This window comes from Rhinichthys klamathensis, unplaced genomic scaffold (assembly GCF_029890125.1).
Source record: "Rhinichthys klamathensis goyatoka isolate OS25496 unplaced genomic scaffold, OSU_Roscu_1.1 h1tg000009l_1, whole genome shotgun sequence".
NCBI lineage: Eukaryota > Metazoa > Chordata > Actinopteri > Cypriniformes > Leuciscidae > Rhinichthys > Rhinichthys klamathensis.
The window spans coordinates 5,072,337-5,091,624 of NW_026606562.1; the positions used below are offsets into that span (position 1 = coordinate 5,072,337).

General features: G+C 36.2%; 1 protein-coding gene across 7 annotated transcripts in view; it reads right to left on the reverse strand.

Moving 5' to 3' along the window:
- The window catches only part of grip2b (glutamate receptor interacting protein 2b), a 217,746-nt gene that overhangs the window by 24,349 nt on the left and 174,109 nt on the right, over positions 1-19,288 (reverse strand). For all 7 annotated transcript variants that reach the window (XM_056260616.1, XM_056260614.1, XM_056260612.1 and 4 more), the window contains exons 4-9: positions 18,772-18,917; positions 15,571-15,657; positions 15,420-15,495; positions 13,943-14,088; positions 9,304-9,451; positions 7,758-7,927 (exon numbers count right to left, since the gene is read on the reverse strand). In XM_056260616.1, coding sequence (XP_056116591.1) covers positions 7,758-7,927; positions 9,304-9,451; positions 13,943-14,088; positions 15,420-15,495; positions 15,571-15,657; positions 18,772-18,917 — 773 coding nt within the window. The remainder of the gene's footprint in view (positions 1-7,757; positions 7,928-9,303; positions 9,452-13,942; positions 14,089-15,419; positions 15,496-15,570; positions 15,658-18,771; positions 18,918-19,288) is intronic.

The window sequence follows — 19,288 nt, forward strand, 5'->3', positions numbered from 1 at the left end:
TAAAAATAAAAGGATTACAATGTAAAAGACTATTATTGTGTAAATAAAGACATGGTGGAATCCGGCTTGTCCCGTAAATGGTCTGCTTGCTTTAACCTTGCACACGAGCAGATCCGTTTCCTCGCTAGAGAAGCGTTCAGTCTTTCCGCTTGCAAATTCTGCCATGTAAATAGCGAATCCGCCATGGCGCGAGCACAACTGGCTTTTAAAGGGAATGGGACTCTGATTGGATTATTGCAAGTTATGCCCAAAACACACCCAGTACTAAATAGGGACAACCCTTTTAGACCATGCACCGGTTGCGCCGACCTTTTTTCCTGTCGTTAAACTAGCAAAAGTGGATTCGGACAAGCCCTAAGTGCACTTGCGCCGTGTATCTCATAAATGTGACTTAATCGTAATTGCGACTATTATCTCATGATTGTGACTATATCTCATAAATGTGACTATCGTAATTATCTCATAAATGTGACTATCGTAATTGTGACTATATCTCATAAATGTGACTATTGTAATTGTGACTATATCTCATAAATGTAACTATTGTAATTGCGACTATATCTCATAAATGTGACTATTGTAATTGCGACTATATCTCATAAATGTAACTATTGTAATTGTGACTATATCTCATAAATGTGACTATCGTAATTGCGACTATATCTCATAAATGTGACTATCGTAATTGTGACTATATCTCATAAATGTAACTATTGTAATTGCGACTATATCTCATAAATGTGACTATCGTAATTGTGACTATATCTCATAAATTTAACTATTGTAATTGCGACTATATCTCATAAATGTAACTATTGTAATTGTGGCTATATCTCATAAATGTGACTATCGTAATTGTGACTATATCTCATAAATGTTACTATTGTAATTGTGACTATATCTCATAAATGTGACTATCGTAATTGCGACTATATCTCATAAATGTGAATATCGTAATTGTGACTATATCTCATAAATGTGACTATCGTAATTGCGACTATATCTCATAAATGTGACTATCGTAATTGTGACTATGTCTCATAAATGTGACTATCGTAATTGTGACTATATCTCATAAATGTGACTATCGTAATTGTGACTATATCTCATAAATGTGACTATCGTAATTGTGACTATATCTCATAAATGTGACTATTTTAATTGTGAATATATCTCATAAATGTGACTATCGTAATTGTGACTATATCTCATAAATGTGACTATTGTAATTGTGACTATATCTCATAAATGTAACTATTGTAATTGCGACTATATCTCATAAATGTGACTATTGTAATTGCGACTATATCTCATAAATGTAACTATTGTAATTGTGACTATATCTCATAAATGTGACTATCGTAATTGCGACTATATCTCATAAATGTGACTATCGTAATTGTGACTATATCTCATAAATGTAACTATTGTAATTGCGACTATATCTCATAAATGTGACTATCGTAATTGTGACTATATCTCATAAATTTAACTATTGTAATTGCGACTATATCTCATAAATGTAACTATTGTAATTGTGGCTATATCTCATAAATGTGACTATCGTAATTGTGACTATATCTCATAAATGTTACTATTGTAATTGTGACTATATCTCATAAATGTGACTATCGTAATTGCGACTATATCTCATAAATGTGACTATCGTAATTGTGACTATATCTCATAAATGTGACTATCGTAATTGCGACTATATCTCATAAATGTGACTATCGTAATTGTGACTATATCTCATAAATGTGACTATCGTAATTGTGACTATATCTCATAAATGTGACTATCGTAATTGTGACTATATCTCATAAATGTGACTATCGTAATTGTGACTATATCTCATAAATGTGACTATTTTAATTGTGAATATATCTCATAAATGTGACTATCGTAATTGTGACTATATCTCATAAATGTGACTATTGTAATAGTGAATATATCTCATGATTGCAACTTGTAACTGTGACTTAAGTTCTCTCTTTTTTTGCTAATTTGTACATTATTTCTTGTAATTGTTACTATATCTCATAAGAAATTGTGATTTCTCACAATTGCACTTTTATTTCTCGTAACCTGCGACTACTGTTACTTTTTATATTTTCTCTGAAGTGGAAACAAGTACATTAAATGTATTCTACATATTCTAAATGTATTCTATAGAATACACAACTATACATCAAAATACATCAAATACAAACCCTCTGCAGATAATAAATGAGATATTTGAACTTATAACTGAACCTAACATGCTTAGTATATTTTCCCTGCTGGAAAATCCATCTGAAGCTTGTAATTGTGTTTTTGAATATGGTAGCTAGTTTCTAGCTGGTCAAAGTTGGTCATTACCTGGTTGACCAGCCACCATGCTCCAAAAATCAATCTTTCCACCTTAGGCCTGTACGTCTAGCAGGCAACTGGTCCGTTCGTCCAAGGTGGTCTACCATTTTGAACCATAGAAACCAGCTACCATGTTCCAAAACACAGTACCAACTTGAGATGGATTTTCCAGCAGGGTATTAATGATGTGAAACGCCCAAACTAAATTATATGACATTCATCAACTTAACTTTAACTTAGCTTATAGCTTTACCCTCCTCCATCTCTGGAAAACCATAAGAAGCTTTAAAACGCTTGGGGGGGAAATGTGTGTATTTGTGTGTGTGGTTACACATTAAGGTTTTAATGAAGTCTACTCACTACTTTTAATCTTTAGTACGTTACTAAACAACCATCATCTCCTGCAAACGCAACACTATTATTAGCATTATGTTTGTATTTTTGCCACACAGGATGTGATGAGACACTAAGCAATGCCACTTTCAGACAGATTTTCACAAGCCAGGTTAAATACTACTATCTGTTCGTCTGAGCACCAATGAAGCATCTTCTAACGTTTGAGAGCTAAATCCCTCTCGCTTGTGGCTTATGCTAAGCTCGTCTGCTATGTCTTGAAGAAACACAACTCTGTCTTTTGATGTGGGAATTGAGAACACCAGGAATGGTGACGGTAAAGTCTCCCACACAGGCTGATGTGACGGGAGCTTAATTCGAGTAAGGAGATTACAATACTGCTTTTTTAAGAGCACATCATTTTTCTAAAACACGAATTGAACCAGCAGGTGACTGGCGCTGAGGTTAGCAGTGGCTTGGGCTAATTTGTTATTAGATTCGATGTATAGTTCATTTCTGTATTGCAAAATACAGACACACTATGCAAATGAATAATCTAAAAAAAAATCAGTTACTGTTTAGACTACTATCTAAATGTTGCTGTCTTCCATCCAAAGTGGGATGTGCAGTACCATCATGGGTCAATGACATAACGCTAAAAAAAAGTTGTTGCCTGAATTTTTTTAAGTACAATCAACTTGGATGTTTAAGTAATTTCAACTTTAATTACATTAAACTGACTTAAAAATTAGTTGAATCTTGTATAACTTAAAAAAAAAAAGAATTGCTTAACTTATGTTGACGAGTTAAAGCGATGTAAAACATATGTTGTCATAACTTATTGATCATATACATTTTTTTTCCAGTGTATTAATGTATTAAATAGAAAATGCAATTCCTACACAGAAAGACTTTAAAGTGAAATTCATTTTAGATATATTGGAGGATAAAATCAAAAATGCATGTGAAAATGAAGAAAAAAATACTAATAAAAAATAAAACTTTAGTAAACTTTGATAGAGTTTGTTCAAATACTGTAAATATTGGGAAAAAGTTTGTCCGCCAAATCATGTGATGCAACCGACATGGAAACATAAAGGAGGGAAACTAAAACTTATAATAGGAAATTATGTCAGAGAGGTCAATAGTTTTTTATAAATATCATAATTTGAACTTTGCATGACAAGGCAAAATCAGTTTAGTTAAATGTAATGTGATACAAAAAACAAACAAACTTGAAAATACCTTGAAAATACTTAACTAATAAGATATTTTAAAGTGTCATTTATTTTCACTACACCACATTACATTTAAATGTAAGCTTTTCTGTTTTGTCTTTTCAAAATGAAACCAATGTTAATACTAATATTGTAAGATCTTGTCATGTGTTTTAAACTAGATTTTTCAGATCATAATGCACAATAAATGGCAAGAGTCAATCTGATTGGCTAACTTCTACCATATGTAACATAATATCAATGTTGCTTTATACATATCTATTAAGATCTCGAAGACTGCAATCCCAAATGAGCTGGTTACCAGACATACTTTATTTTCTTCCCCTAACAAGGTCAGCTATAATATTTGCATATGGAAAATGAGAATTCAAAATGTAGGAGTCATTTCGCAAAATATCAAACTCCATTTATTTCCTGTGCGAAGTTTCTATGACATTTCGACACGAGCCCAGCGAGTGGGTGTCAATTCTTGATTGAAGTCATGCCGGGGCTGATGGTTCACAAACGCAAATATATTTTTCCATCATTATAGCCTTCCACCTCCTCTCTCGGGTTCTCAGCGTGGCAGGGAATGACCCATATAGTGTCAGATCAGATGCTGAAAAACTAAACCACTTTTCTTGTCCATATCCGTTAGGGACGTTTGTACCTGTGCCCAAAAATCTGGAGGTCGAAGGCTATCCTGGCTTCATAAACTCTGTTTTACGGTGTATGCAAGCAATGTATCAATTCAAGAGGCCATCTTGGAGCTTTAGCAGGCGTAATTAAATGCTGAGCAGCAGAAACATGGCGGCAGATGTGGGGCAAGAATTGGACTAGATTGAAATCGATGGGCATCTAAGGTTCTGGATGATTGGAGAACCAGAAGTAGCAAGAACTTCAAAGTCAAAATAACCATTTGAAGTTTCAACGTCTTCTATAATTGGACCAATCATTGGTTTGCATCCAATAAAGTCCTGCAATTACATAATATGTTTATACGCTCTATGATAATACGCTATTGATTCGATTCTCAGGGGATCTCATGCATGCAGTAAAAGCGTATACTAATTCAGGCTTTTAACTCAATGTGGTCTGCACCATTAGACATCTGTTCATCTCCTGAATCTGCATATAAACGGGGCTGAAAAGAACTAATCTGGGTCTCCGTCCACCGCGTCTCGGTTTATTATCGGGCCGCAGCCTGTTGGTTTTCGAGGGTGAGCAGGTCTCCGTGATTAAATCTGTCCTGCAGTCTAAAACTCGTGGGGCGACATCAAGCAGAGCGAGAAGCTAATTAAATGAGATGACGGCAGATGAGATGACAGAGCAGTCTCGGCATCCACGTTTTCTCGTCCTCATTTGGGCATCCGAAGAGGATACATGTGAAGTTTATATCGCTGTAATTAGCAAGAAAATGTTGTGACCTCCTTTGAAATAAACAGAGAAAGAGTTGCCGTAAGCCTTGTTAAAAAGCACTGTGGTTCAATGTGAAGGTTTTGAATGATTACCATGATCAAATACCATTACATTTTCATGACGATAAAATCAACCCTTAAACAAATACCTCGGGTCTTTAGTGAGCCGGGACGTCATTCACTTCCCTCCTCCTCATTCATTTTTTAATGTTGGACATTATCCTTCTTAGTAAGTATATTCTTTCTGCACAACAATGATTGAATCAGTTCACCTTTATACCTCAGGGTGGTTGAAAATGGTTTTGATAATATGTTTGAGATGGCGAATATGAGCCAGATGCTGAATGTACTGGGAAATGAGCTCTGATGAGGACATTGATGATGATGGTATGAAACATCTGCTCAAACTGAACCCTTCCAAGCTCCAGAAGAGAACAAAATATGCTTTATTTTATTCTTCTGTAAGTGTTATTCTAATATCAGGAGTGTTTTATGTTTTTCTGGGTCGCTAAAGACCTGAATAATGATTGGTGAAACATTCATGCATTTAAGGGTTAAATATAATAATTATTTGCTAAATGACAAATAAGACTGCCCAAGGATAAAGAAAGCAAAACATTAAAATATAGTTTAAACTCGTGTAAGTTCGTGTCATTTTTTAATTCATGATTTCTTATGGTTTTGAAGATTTTTCTTATTTTTCGTAGATTATTATTATTTTCTTTAACATTTTTCTCATGTTGTGCAACCAACCAAAATTAATAATAATACAAATTCACACCTTGTGATCTTAATCATTATTTCCCCCCCCCCAAAAAAACACATATTTTTCAAGGTAAAAGTATTTTTTACAAATGTCATGACTTTGATTTGGTGGACGAAAGTTTCGCAATGTTTATAGTATTTTTGTAAACTATTTCTTTTTATTTATATTTAACCACATCAAATCTTTATTAATAATTAATTTGCTCAATATCTGTCTCAGATAAAGCGGAAAAAGAATTAACAATGCATGTACCTTGAACCTTACGTTCTTTGAAATGTAATGTATCTATGTATGGTTTCTTTTCTTTTCTGTTTATAATATTTTTATAAACTTACATTTAAAAAAATATATATTTAATCATATTAAATATATTTTTCTCCGAAAAAAAAAAAAGAGTCTATTACAGAAGACATGTATGACTTGCATTTATAATTTGTTTTCAAATAAATTAAAGTAACACCAGGGAACTTTTGCTCTCGGGGTGGGGTCCCCCTACAGTTGGGAAACAGTATTGTCCTCTAGACCTCTACTACTGTCGTAAACTCTGTCATCCTACATGCACGTGCAATTGTTGACAACCATGATAGCCCTGAACACTGTAGGAGGAGGTCACATGCAGGTGTTCTGCTTGCGTCGCGTGTGAAATGTCTTCATCCCAGGTACAGTGGCATATATTTCAGCATGTCATATGAATATAATTTCATGGGTTTTATTTTTTTTCTAACGACAAATGATCGCGATGATCACGTTTACAAGCCAGCGTCATTATAGTAGCCTAGTCTATTGGTTACCGTTTTACTGGATCTATATGATACTTCAATGCAATGTTTGAGTGGTAGATAATAACCATATATCGTCAATATTATAATATCAAGCTACCATAAATGAATCTGCAAATTTTACAAATCGATTTGCATTATAGCTTGAGGCAAGACAAATAAACAAATATCACAGACATGTTAGGTATCCTAAAATATGATTTTGTACATCATAACAATATTTACTTGCAAGAATGTAGCCCCTACCAAACTTGTGCACGCCGTTTAGACACAGGCTTTCATTAGATTTTTTTTTTTTGCCAAGTCCGCATCGGTCGGGCACCCCTCCTCCTCCTTCAGCTCACGCCAGCGAGAAAATGCTGGCCCAATGTTGATCCTCGTTCTGCCTTTAACGCGATCACTTTCTCTTTTTCTCTTTTTGCTTTGCTCCGATAAAACCTTTGCTTTCTTGTTTTTCTGTGCTGGGGGCACAGAAAAGTGGGGGTGGTGGTGGAAGTGACGTATATGCCGTAAAGCAGTCGAATTTTGTAGTTCTCTTTGTTCGCCGGTTACTACCCGAAACCCGAAGTTTAAAAGTACGATTAAAAACGCTACAGACCCCAATCTTGCTATGGCAGACGTGTCATTCAACCTATAGTAAGTCGATGTACCATCACAAGAGACTTGGAAATATATTATGAAGGTTGAAAAGTAACCTAGTGCTGCTTTAACAGATAAAAAAAAAAGTGTTGTGTCATTGACCCATGTGCTACATTCACAGACAGTTTTCCAGACACAGTTAAGGCCTGTTCCAAGATCAGATTTAGCCATCTGTTGAAGACGCCTCTGATTAAGCCTAATCCATGTCTGGAAAACTGCCCCAAATTCCTCATTTTGTTCCCCCTTCTCTCACCAGTGTCCTGGGGTTTTCCGGGCAGGCGTGTTTGGTGTGCGGGTAGGATCTCTAGTTTGGTCTGATCAGAAGTGCTGGCCAGCAGCTGCGTTGCCTCCAGAAGCGAGCAGTGCTCTGTGCTGGTGCCGTCTATAGACAGAATATGATCACCCACATGTAACGCTCCTGACCTGAGAGGCAAACAGAGAACTGCTAGAACTGTCATAAATGTGGGAAGTGTTAGAGACAACAGTAAAACTGATCTAAATGACCATATTAATAATGTGTCACAATATGGATGGACGTTAAATACATAGCGAATTATGTTTCTTCTTGTCTTCAAAAAAACAGTAATATACTGTATAAAACTGAATACCAAAAAAAGAGTCTTATGATTCTAATGCTAAACAAAAACGATGAAGTCTCAAGCCCATTAATAACTGTAAGAGATTAAGAATAACTATCACATTTTTCTGTTTGAGTTCACCTGTATTCAACAGAAGAAGAATTTCTGTGGGAATTGTTTGTGGAAAAACAGTAAAAACGAGTTTTAGGATCAATTTACATAAAAAAGAATAACATCAGTTTTGCAATTTTTTTTTTTTAAGAAACAAAATCCTTCACGTAAGAACGGTTTTACAAACAATTTATGTAGGGAGATTAAAAACATTTACATAAAATTGGATTTGTTTACAATTTAGGTAAAAAGTAAATAATTTGCGGAAGAAGGGTTTAACAAACAATTTACATGAAAAGAAATACAGTTATGTAAAAAGAGTTTTATGATCAATTTACATAAAAATAAATGATATCAGTTTCGCATTTTTTTTTTTACAGAAATTAAACCCTCTACGTAAGAACGGTTTTACAAACAATTTATGTAGGAAGATTAAAAAACATTTACATAAAATTGGCTTTGTAAAAAATGTTGATAAAAAAAGTATGGTTGTACAAACAATTTACGTGAAAATAAATACAATTATTTAAAAAAAAAGTTTTACGATCAATTTGCAAAAAAATAAATAAAATCAGTGGTGCACTAAAATGGTTTGACAGAAATAAAATGCTTTAGGAAAGTTTGTATGTAGAAAGATTTAAAAACATTCACATAAAAATGGCTTTGTGAACAATTTAGGTAAAAAGTGGACATTTGTGGAAGAAGTATTTTACAAAGAATTTATATGAAAAAAAAAATTCATTATTCAATTATACATAAATTGTTTCTGAAACCATTTTCATGCAAATGATATTATTTTTATGTAAGAAAAGATAAAAATCATTTACAGATAATGGTTTATAAACAAGGTTTACATCCGTAAGGATGATTTTCCACATATTAGGTAAGGAGAAGTAAAAACAATTGTGTAAGCTCGGTTTAAAAAACAATTAAGAATTAAAATTATTGAAAAAAATTTCAACTATTAACATAATAGTTAAACATACAATTTATGCTAGAATTTTTTTCCTCAAACAATTTATGTAAGAAAAACACTTAAAAGTGGTTTTACAGTTTACACAGAACGTTGTAGTGCTCGTGTGTGATGAATGAGGCCCATTGAGTGTGTACCTGTCCACCACGCTAGCCGACTTGATCTTGTCGATGACGATGGCCTGTTTGTTCCTGTGCATGGCGGTGGTCAGAGTGATTCCCAGACTCGCTCCGGGCGCCTTGGCGATCTCCACCAGCAGAGGACCGGAAGCGTTGGTCACCGAGTCTGGAAGCCCGGAGATAAGGACAAACAAGGATAGCATCGTTACGGTGTGGTTTAGCTGTGGTTTCTGAACAGATCGCTTTTGCAGCTTAAAGTAAATAAAGAGTCGTTTTGGACTGGGCAGGAACTTCTGAGCTCTGAAAGTTTATTTCAAACCTCTATATTCTAAGATATGACCCTTTTAACTCTTCGAGGAGAACAACAGTGGGCGTTATGCTAATCACAGCATTAGCCTTCACAGCATTAGTACAGCAAAGGGGTTCTTTCTCTGCCTCTTGCAGGTCAACAACCTGCTGTTCCTCGAGAGAAGTAGAGAAGATGGTCAAACAGAGCAGAGCTCTCTGGAGAGAAGCAGAGTTCTTCTGGAAAACGTCTGCGAAAGGACAAGCATTCTCTTAAAGTGCTCCTATTATCCTATTTTAAAGGTTCCTAATTTAGTTTCAAAGGTCTCCTACAATAGATGTACATGCATCCAGCTTAATATTCTCATAATATACATTACAGCATCACCTCACTTCTCACAGTGTCTGAAAGTGTAAGTCTGTTGTGATTGGTCTACTCTGCTCTGATTGGTCAGATGGCACAGTCTGTTGTGATTGGTCTACTCTGCTCTGATTGGTCAGATGGCACAGTCTGTTGTGATTGGTCTACTCTGCTCTGATTGGTCAGATGGCCCAGTCTGTTGTGATTGGTCTACTCTGCTCTGATTGGTCAGATGGCCCAGTCTGTTGTGATTGGTCTACTCTGCTCTGATTGGTCAGATGGCTCAGTCTGTTGTGATTGGTCTACTCTGATCTGATTGGTCAGATGGCCCAGTCGGTTGTGATTGGTCTACTCTGCTCTGATTGGTCAGATGGCTCAGTCTGTTGTGATTGGTCTACTCTGCTCTGATTGGTCAGATGGCTCAGTCTGTTGTGATTGGTCTACTCTGATCTGATTGGTCAGATGGCTCAGTCTGTTGTGATTGGTCTACTCTGCTCTGATTGGTCAGATGGCTCAGTCTGTTGTGATTGGTCTTCTCTGTTCTGATTGGTCAGATGGTCTAGTCTGTTGTGATTGGTTTACTCTGCTCTGATTGGTCAGATGGCCCAGTCTGTTGTGATTGGTCTAGTCTGCTCTGATTGGTCAGATGGTCCAGTCTATTGTGATTGGTCTACTCTGCTCTGATTGGTCAGATGGCTCAGTCTGTTGTGATTGGTCTTCTCTGCTCTGATTGGTCAGATGGTCCAGTCTGTTGTGATTGGTCTACTCTGCTCTGATTGGTCAGATGGCTCAGTCTGCTTTGATTGGTACAGTTTACAGAACGTGACTGAAACAAAACACCCATTAACATATCTGAATTTCAGCTCTTCCTCAGCACTTGTGATACAAATAATGATACAGTAACGATGGCGTCGGTTTTACTGTATCAATTTGAGTCCGAGTCCTCACACTTTACATGTAGAGTTGTTTTCGTAGTACAGAAAATAGTGTCTTCTCGACATGTCGACAACACAAACCAAACTTCCAGTCTCAGCTACAGCTACAGTGTTTGAGGGTCAAAGTAAATGTTGTTCACAGGCAGCCAATATGCTGATTTCACGCAGCTGCCATTTTGAAATGGCTCCGGTGGGAAGAAAACCGTAAGTGTCGCCTTTAATTATAGGAGAGTCGCGAATGCGATGGCATATTGTTGTGTTTAATGTAGAAATTAGTTATTCTAAAAATGTACATACATTTCGTTCATATTTTAGACTATACACAGTGAAATTCATTTATAAATAAAATATTTTTTTATATATATTTCAGAACGTAAAAAAAGAAGCAGGAACGAACTATATACATATCCTATATTGGATATTAACATCCAATAGTGTAAATCGCGGCAGCAGCTTCAGGTTGGTAGTCCAAGGCACTGTTGTCTATCTGTACTTCCGGGGTTCTTCCCACCGGAGCCTCGCTTTCGATTTCAAAATGGCGGCTGCGTGAAATCAGCGTATGAAGACCATAGGCTGGCATTATGCAAATTTGTTAGAAACCTACATAGGTTTGTGCAGGAAGTAAAATTGGAATTACTGATGACTAGTTTCAGGCAGTTCAGAATAGGTTTTTTTTTCTTTTGGGAGACAACTTTATGGAAGTAAAATAATCCCAAATGTTTTTGAAACAAAAAGCCTGTTGAATTGTACCACTTGAAAAAAATATGCATTGCATTAACCCTGCTTGTATTTTAATGCATTGTATTTTTAGGGCTTGCATTTTTATAGGCTGAAATTTAGCATGGTTAAATATTTAAGCAGTGAATATTTCAAATCAAAACATTTCAAACACATTTTCATTAGTAAAATTTCAACAATCCATATTCACCTTTCATATTTCATTTCCCAAATATTAAAACTGATTAAAAATACAACCTAAAATATTCAACAGGCGGTTTTCGGTCCATTTTATTTCGCTTTGCAAATTCGCTTCCACAAATTCAGTGGTTCAAATTCGACAGTAAATTCAACATTGACATCCAGGAGCTGCAGGAAAAGTAGTAGATTACCGAGCATAATCTCCATCTGCTGTTAGTCGACCACACCAGCAGGGGGTGCAAGCGCGTGTTGTTGAGAAGACCAGAGCAACAGTTAGTGCAAGCCATTCATTCATAAAAACTTATTTACAAAAATGTAAGTGTATTTGTGATTATTATGACGTCTGTTTTATGTGAAATTCAGTGTGTTCACGATTACTTTTCCTGTGTAGCCTACAAGCATCTTTCTCTACCATGAACGATAATGTTATTCCCCCGATGCGGATATACAGATCCAGTGTTACATTTGACATATTTCTCTTGGTTGTTTAGTTGCCTTAACCTTATATTGCAGTGATGTGCTGCATGCAGTTCTAGGGTTTGGTTTCCCTCAATATGTCAGGATTCCCCTGCTGGACATATAAAACGCTTAACGTAGCTTTATGGACATAAAAGACCAAACTCGCAGGCTAGCAGATGGACTCAGAATATGAATTTAACGCGCAAAGTTTAATGCTGAGCGTTTCCCAGTGATATACTGGCATAAATTTGGTTTGACGTTGGACATTCGCACATTTAGGGACCGTCTCTAAAGTTACATACGACATTGGTATTCAAGTTTCTAACTTAAATACCATTTGAAAAGAACGACTTACAGTCATAAAACCAACTGTAAAGTGTTCGTGTAGGTGTCAGGCTCAGGCATAATGCGCAATTTATTCAAATAGATTGAAGTTTGCTATTGAAGTTAGAAACGTTTAGGCCTATAGGACTTGTTACTTTAGAGACGGTCCCTAAATGTGCGAATGTCAACCCAATTTTACATTTAGTCTTTTAGCTGGCACTTTTATCCAAAGCGACTAGTTAAACTAACAATATAGAACAACAATATGAAAGTGCTACTTCCCAGTTTAATCTAATGCAGTATACATACTTTCCAAATAAGGTGCGAGTTTGGTCTTTTATATCACTGTAGTCCATTAAGCTACGTTAAGCGCTTAAGTCCTGACGGAATTCGGGGAATCTTTGAGTATGATGATGTATTGAGGGAAACAGATTATAATCCCGTTCACTGTAGAAAAGGCTGATAACATAAGGCTACACAGGGAAAGTAACAATGAATGAAACATAAAAACAGCTTTTGTGCCTTTAGATATCATCTTTTCCGCATATATACTGACCCAGATAATCGTCACAAAAAACATAATGCATGCTGAGTTTTTATGAATGAATGGCTTGCTCTAGTCTAACTGTTGCTCTGGTCTTCTCAACAACACGCGCTTGCACCCCCTGCTGGTGTGGTCGACTGACAGCAGATGGAGATTATGCTCGGTAATCTACTACTTTTCCTGCAGCTCCTGGATGTCAACGTTAAATTTACTGTCGAATTTGAACCACTGAATTTGTGGAAGCGAATTTGCAAAGCGAAATAAAATGGACCGAAAACCGCCTGTTGAATATTATAGGTTGTATTTTTAATCAGTTTGAATATTTTGGAAGTGAAATATGAAAGGTGAATATGGATTATTGAAATTTTACTAATGAAAATGTGTTTGAAATGTTTTGATTTGAAATATTCACAGCTTAAATATTCAACCATGCTAAATTTCAGCCTATAAAAATACAAGCCCTAAAAATACAATGCATTAAAATACAAGCAGGGTTAATGCAATGCATATTTTTTTCAAGTAGTGCAATTCAACAGGCTTTTTGTTTCAAAAACATTTGGGATTATTTTACTTCCATACAACTTTATTTGTCCTGCACTTTGAAATTTGAAATTTGCTTTTACATTCACAAACAACTATAGTAGCTACACACCGCATGAAAGGTAATATCTGAAAAAGCATAATAGGGGCTCTTTAACGCTAGAAAAATTCGATTAATTCATTATTTCCTTTTTAAAGTGCAACATACAAAACTAATAACATTTGAATCCACTGGTACATGTGAAATTTTCATCATGTCAACATATAAAACGCACAATAGAAGTAACTCACCCATGATGGAGACATCGTACTCGATCTGGAAAAGGGCTTCCTGTCCACACTGGGTCAGTACAGTAAGGGCTTCGCTGTGAGTGGCACTGTGTAAAACCACTCCATCCACGCTTAAGATGCGGTCACCTGCTTTTAGAGTCCCTTCTCTGCAGGAGAACACATGAGGAACATTCACATTTTATTGCCGAATTAAATGTATGACATATACAGTAACATTTAAAAGTTGAGGGTCAGCAAGATTTTAAAAAAGAAAAAGAAATTAATACTTTAATTCAGAAAGGAAAAGACATGCTGTTCTTTTGAACTCTTTTTCTTTACAAGTCTCTCGATATTCCACAATAATGATTAATGCTACATGTGAGAGGACCTGTTTGAGAGCACAATATTTTTCCACATGAAATGTCTGGGGGCCTTCAGGTTAGACAATGCATACAATTTCCACACGTTAGCCAAGGCAGTCTTTGTCTCTAACATCAAAGGTGTCTTATGGATGATATTTTCTCTCAAGACACATAGTTATTTATTTCTCTCTTTTGGCAGGTTGCGTGTTGCTGATATAAGTAGGGAAAATTGCTAGAGAAGAGAATCATGGAACATCCTAAAACTCAGAATAATAACTAGCCATCTAAGATGAGAAAGAAATCTCTGGCCTACTTTCTGGATTTGGTTAAATGGCAAAATAGTGTGTCTAGACATGTAGGATGACTACAATTGTTCCTTAAATATAGTTCACATAAAAAAGTTTTACACCAATAAATGAATAGTACCTGGTAAATATGCTTGCTTTATTCTAAACCCGGTGGGCAGCCCCTCATGATGGCGGCCATTTTGAGATCACATGACCTGGCAAATACTACTAACTTTTTATTGGTGCTTATTGGACACTTTCGATGATTCAATACATTTTAGTAGACAGAGTCATTTTACAAAATGGCCTCAATGACAAAAAAATTATATCCTAAGATATTGCTTAATGATTTGTGTAGTTTGTCATAAATACGTAATACGTTAATTAATGATTTTTAATTCTATGTGTCATCCCATGAAGCAACTAATGGTCAATTTAAACATTTCTCTTTCGTTGTTTTCAGTAAACATGCTAACTAATTAGCCTGCTAAGCTAACATTGTGTCCTGCATTGACATGGTAATCAATTAGCCTACTAAGCTAACTTATCCACTGCAAGTTACTTCACATAATCATATAAAAACTAATCAAAGTTTTTATATGATTATGAAGTAACTTGCAGTGGATAAGTTAGCTTAGTAGGCTAATGTTGTGTAAAATGCATCTTGGAATACCTAGTTTTCCACAACATAAAGATACAACATTATAGACAGATATTATATTCAATGTAACCCAATCCACACAAACTACTGAAATATATTTACTTTATGCATGGACTACTATATGAATATAGTCATAATAATCAAATGTTTTTTCTCCATGTAAAGTTAAATTTTTGGTTGTGCATTACCTGTCGGCAGGACCACCTGGTCGGACATGTGTGACCACCAATGGGCGAGATTTGTGCCAGTCCTCATGGGATCCACCTGTATAATAACACGTACAAATCTGTAACCTGCAGTTAAATCTGCAACATTTTGTTCTTAAGAATATAAACCCACCTCGCATAACAAAGCCGAAGCTGTTGCCCTCTTTCTGCAAACAGATCTCGATTGTCTTGGAAATAACACCTGAGGTACTGTCTGGCGCTAAGAGGGACGACAGAGACAGGAGAGAGGCAATAGCATCTCTAAATCAGCACCTTTTACTGGGCGAAGGGCCAGATCAGGGGGACAATCAGATAAATAAGGCCAGATGCAAACTGACATTCAGCAGAAGGTCAGCCAGAAACACTGAGCTTATAAACCAGACAATTTATCTGTCATGCGCAAGATAGATAGACTGGCTAACAGTCACAATAAATCATCACACATGCCAAACTGAGACAATATAGAAATGGTTGGCAAATGGTCGGCAAATAGTTGGCATAAAATGCAGATATATAGGCCTACATAATATACCTTAATGTTGGTATATTTTGCAACATGTATTCGAAATTCTCTATAAAAAATTTTGATGAACACTTTTGTTTAGGGGCTGTTTACATGACACCGTTTTCATCTAGGGATGTCCCGATCAGGTTTTTTTGCCCTCGAGTCCGAGTCATTTGATTTTGAGTATCTGCCGATACCGAGTCCCGATCCGATACTTATATAATACATAAAAAAAGAATAAAGAAGAGAGAAAAAACAGATCCAGGATGTTCCTTATTTTTTATTTAATTCACCTTATTTTAACATTCAACAATTCTGTTAACAAACAGAGCACTTCTGTGAGGTAGCTTGAACAATCAAGTAATAAATAACATAAAATCTTAACTTTTGGACTTTAGTGCAACAGTAAATATAAAAAAAGTCTAATATAAAAACAAATAGCAACTGAACTTAAAATACCCGGCAGGCATGTAAACAAAAAAATAAAAATGTTTTAAAAGTGTATAAAAAAAATAATTAGAATATATATATATATATATATATATATATATATATATATATATATATATATATATACATTAGGGGTGTAACAGTTCACAAAATTTGCGGTTCGGTTCGATACGATACAGCAAAAAGAAAGAAATGCCAGAGAAATTTCCTATTTATTAAAAGAAAAACTATTTTTAAATAATTTTTAGTTTTCCTACATCTTGAAACTTTCAGTTTTATTTTGAAGGATGAACAAATAATGTTTTGGTAATCACATTAAAAATAACATTTAAAAATATATTTATATAATATTTGAGTTTTGAAGTGCAACAATAAATCCATGTTCATTCACGGCACAATGTTTCTCCTGGTTCCCACGTCAGCGCTGTTTGATCTAATAGAGATCTACGGTTAATAACAGAGAAATTTGAATGCTTCTCACTAGATCTCGCAGCGATGTTATTACTTCAGTGGCGAATTCAAATGTTTTCTTCACTGGATCTCTCAGCGCTGTGTCGCTTGATCTCGCGCTGCACAGATGTTGCTGGTCCGAACTGATAAATGGTCCGTTAAGCACAATATAATGAGTAGCGCAGTTTCGTTTCGCTTTCATTACGTTTGCCATTTGATGTTGCGCAACGTTGTGGTGATCGCGCCAGCGCGGATTTTGTCTGCAGGAAAAATGGTCCTAGGAATCGTTCGGTTTGTATGCGTACCGAACCGGAAGCCTCGTACCGAAACGGTTAAATAATTACGAATACATGTACCGTTACACCCCTAATTTACATATATCCGAGTCCTGATCGGGAGGTAACGTCCGATTCCGATCGAGTCTGAAACCACGTGATCGGGCCCGATTTCCGATCGCGTGATCGGATCGGGACATCCCTATTTTCATCTAAAAACGTAAAACTTTTTATGCATTTTGGCTGTTCGTTTACACGACAACAGCGTTTTGGATGCCTGAAAATGCAAACATTTTTTAAAACGGCTTACAAAGTGTACGTTTTTTAAAGCGGTTTCCGTGTAAACAACAATAGCGCGAATCTCTAAAGATGATGACGTCATGCACATGTGTATTACGCGTTCAGTCTACAGTGTTTTTATCGCCATCTAATGGCCTGGAGCAGAATACAGGGTTTTTACTCGTTTTCGCGGATCCGTGTGAATAGGGATCATTTTGACAATGGTGTCGTCTGTACGCAGAAAACTCGAAGGAAAAACTCGTAAACGTACCCTGAATTACAGATCCAATTGACCAAAATTCTGCCAATAAATTGGCGTGGGGTCCATTTCCCAAAAACATTGTTAGCCAACTATGCTCGAAAGTTCCATGATCAGTACAGGCTTGGACTTGTGTTTTGTTTGTTTTATTATATGTGACAGCAGTCGTCCGTGTGGGGCTGCTGTCTTTTACTTTAATTTTGTTGTTGATTTATTTTATTATTAAAATCTTTAAATGTTCGCCGGTTCCCGCCTCCTTCTTCCCATAACATCTAACTTAATTACAGTAATTTTGTAATAAGTAAGCCATTTGTAGGCCAATATTGCCAAACAGTGCACTATGTGGTGCTTTCAAGACATTGCTCTGTTTGTTTGAGCATCAGTCTGAGCCAGCAACAATGGTTCAATCAATGGTGTGAGTTTGGGATATGACTATCCATTTGCCCGACCAATGGCAGACGGGGTTGAAGTGTGTTAATTCTGGGCCCCCGGCAACAAAACGGCACAATTAATGACAAAGGGTAAATTTCAAATGCCAATTTTGTGCCCCCTGAAGGGCACCTTGGGAAGGGGATGCCATTTGTAGCGATGTTCCAAACGAAAGTGAACAACTGAATCCCTTCATGTCGGAAAATTACATTGTCTTTCATGACTCCCTTCACCAAGTGCGTTCCAGACGGCTACATTATGACCCACAAGTGCCCTGCTCTCTCCAAAGTCCCCACTTCAAGAGCTCTGCCCTTCGGCCCCAAATTCACCCCATTGGTCAAGCTAATGCTGCTATGCCCGCCATGATTTTGATACCACCAAAGCGTTTAACTTTTCGAAAGAATCGACCACCCAATCTTTTACTTAAAGATGTCTCTGCATGATAAGGTGATATATGAGAGAATATTTTAACATCCAAAAATTATTTCAGCATGCAGCCATGCAGTCTGCATTACTGTGTATAATTATATCACACAACCTGACGTGCACTTCCATTTTGGCTACATACTAACGCAAAAAACAAACATTTCCATGATGATATTTACGAGGTCTGGGATTGGTTCAGACCAGGGTTAAATTGGGGACATGCCACAACACAGGCAAAAGTCAGAATACTCAACTTCCTACCAGCTGAAGGCAGTTCATACTCCACTTCCAGCACAACGCGCTCGCCTACGTTCTTTAACAGACTGATGATCTCGTCGTGACGCAGCTTGGTCAGGTTGATGCCATTGACTGACTTGATGTAGTCTCCCACATTGAGTTGATCGCTCCTGAGACACATCAGAATTTAACTGAATAATCACAGAATAGTACTTAGGAGGATTATGGGTTTGTTGAAATCCCTAACTGTAATATTAGCAATGGAAAGACCTTAGCAAACACCACAGTTTTGTATTGTAATTACTGAATATTTTTGAATTAAACAGTTTAACTAATACCTGCAAACATTTTGACACACCATATTTTGTTGAACACCGTAAAAGTTGGCTTTTCAAACATTTGACTTAATTCGCTTTGTTAGCATTCAACAGTTAATGCAGAGAAATTGACAAGATTACGTCTGATGGTCCAGAGAAGCTTTCCGTCAATGGTCACAAAAACATAGAAAATTAATTATATTTTGAATGGAAAGTAAATGCAA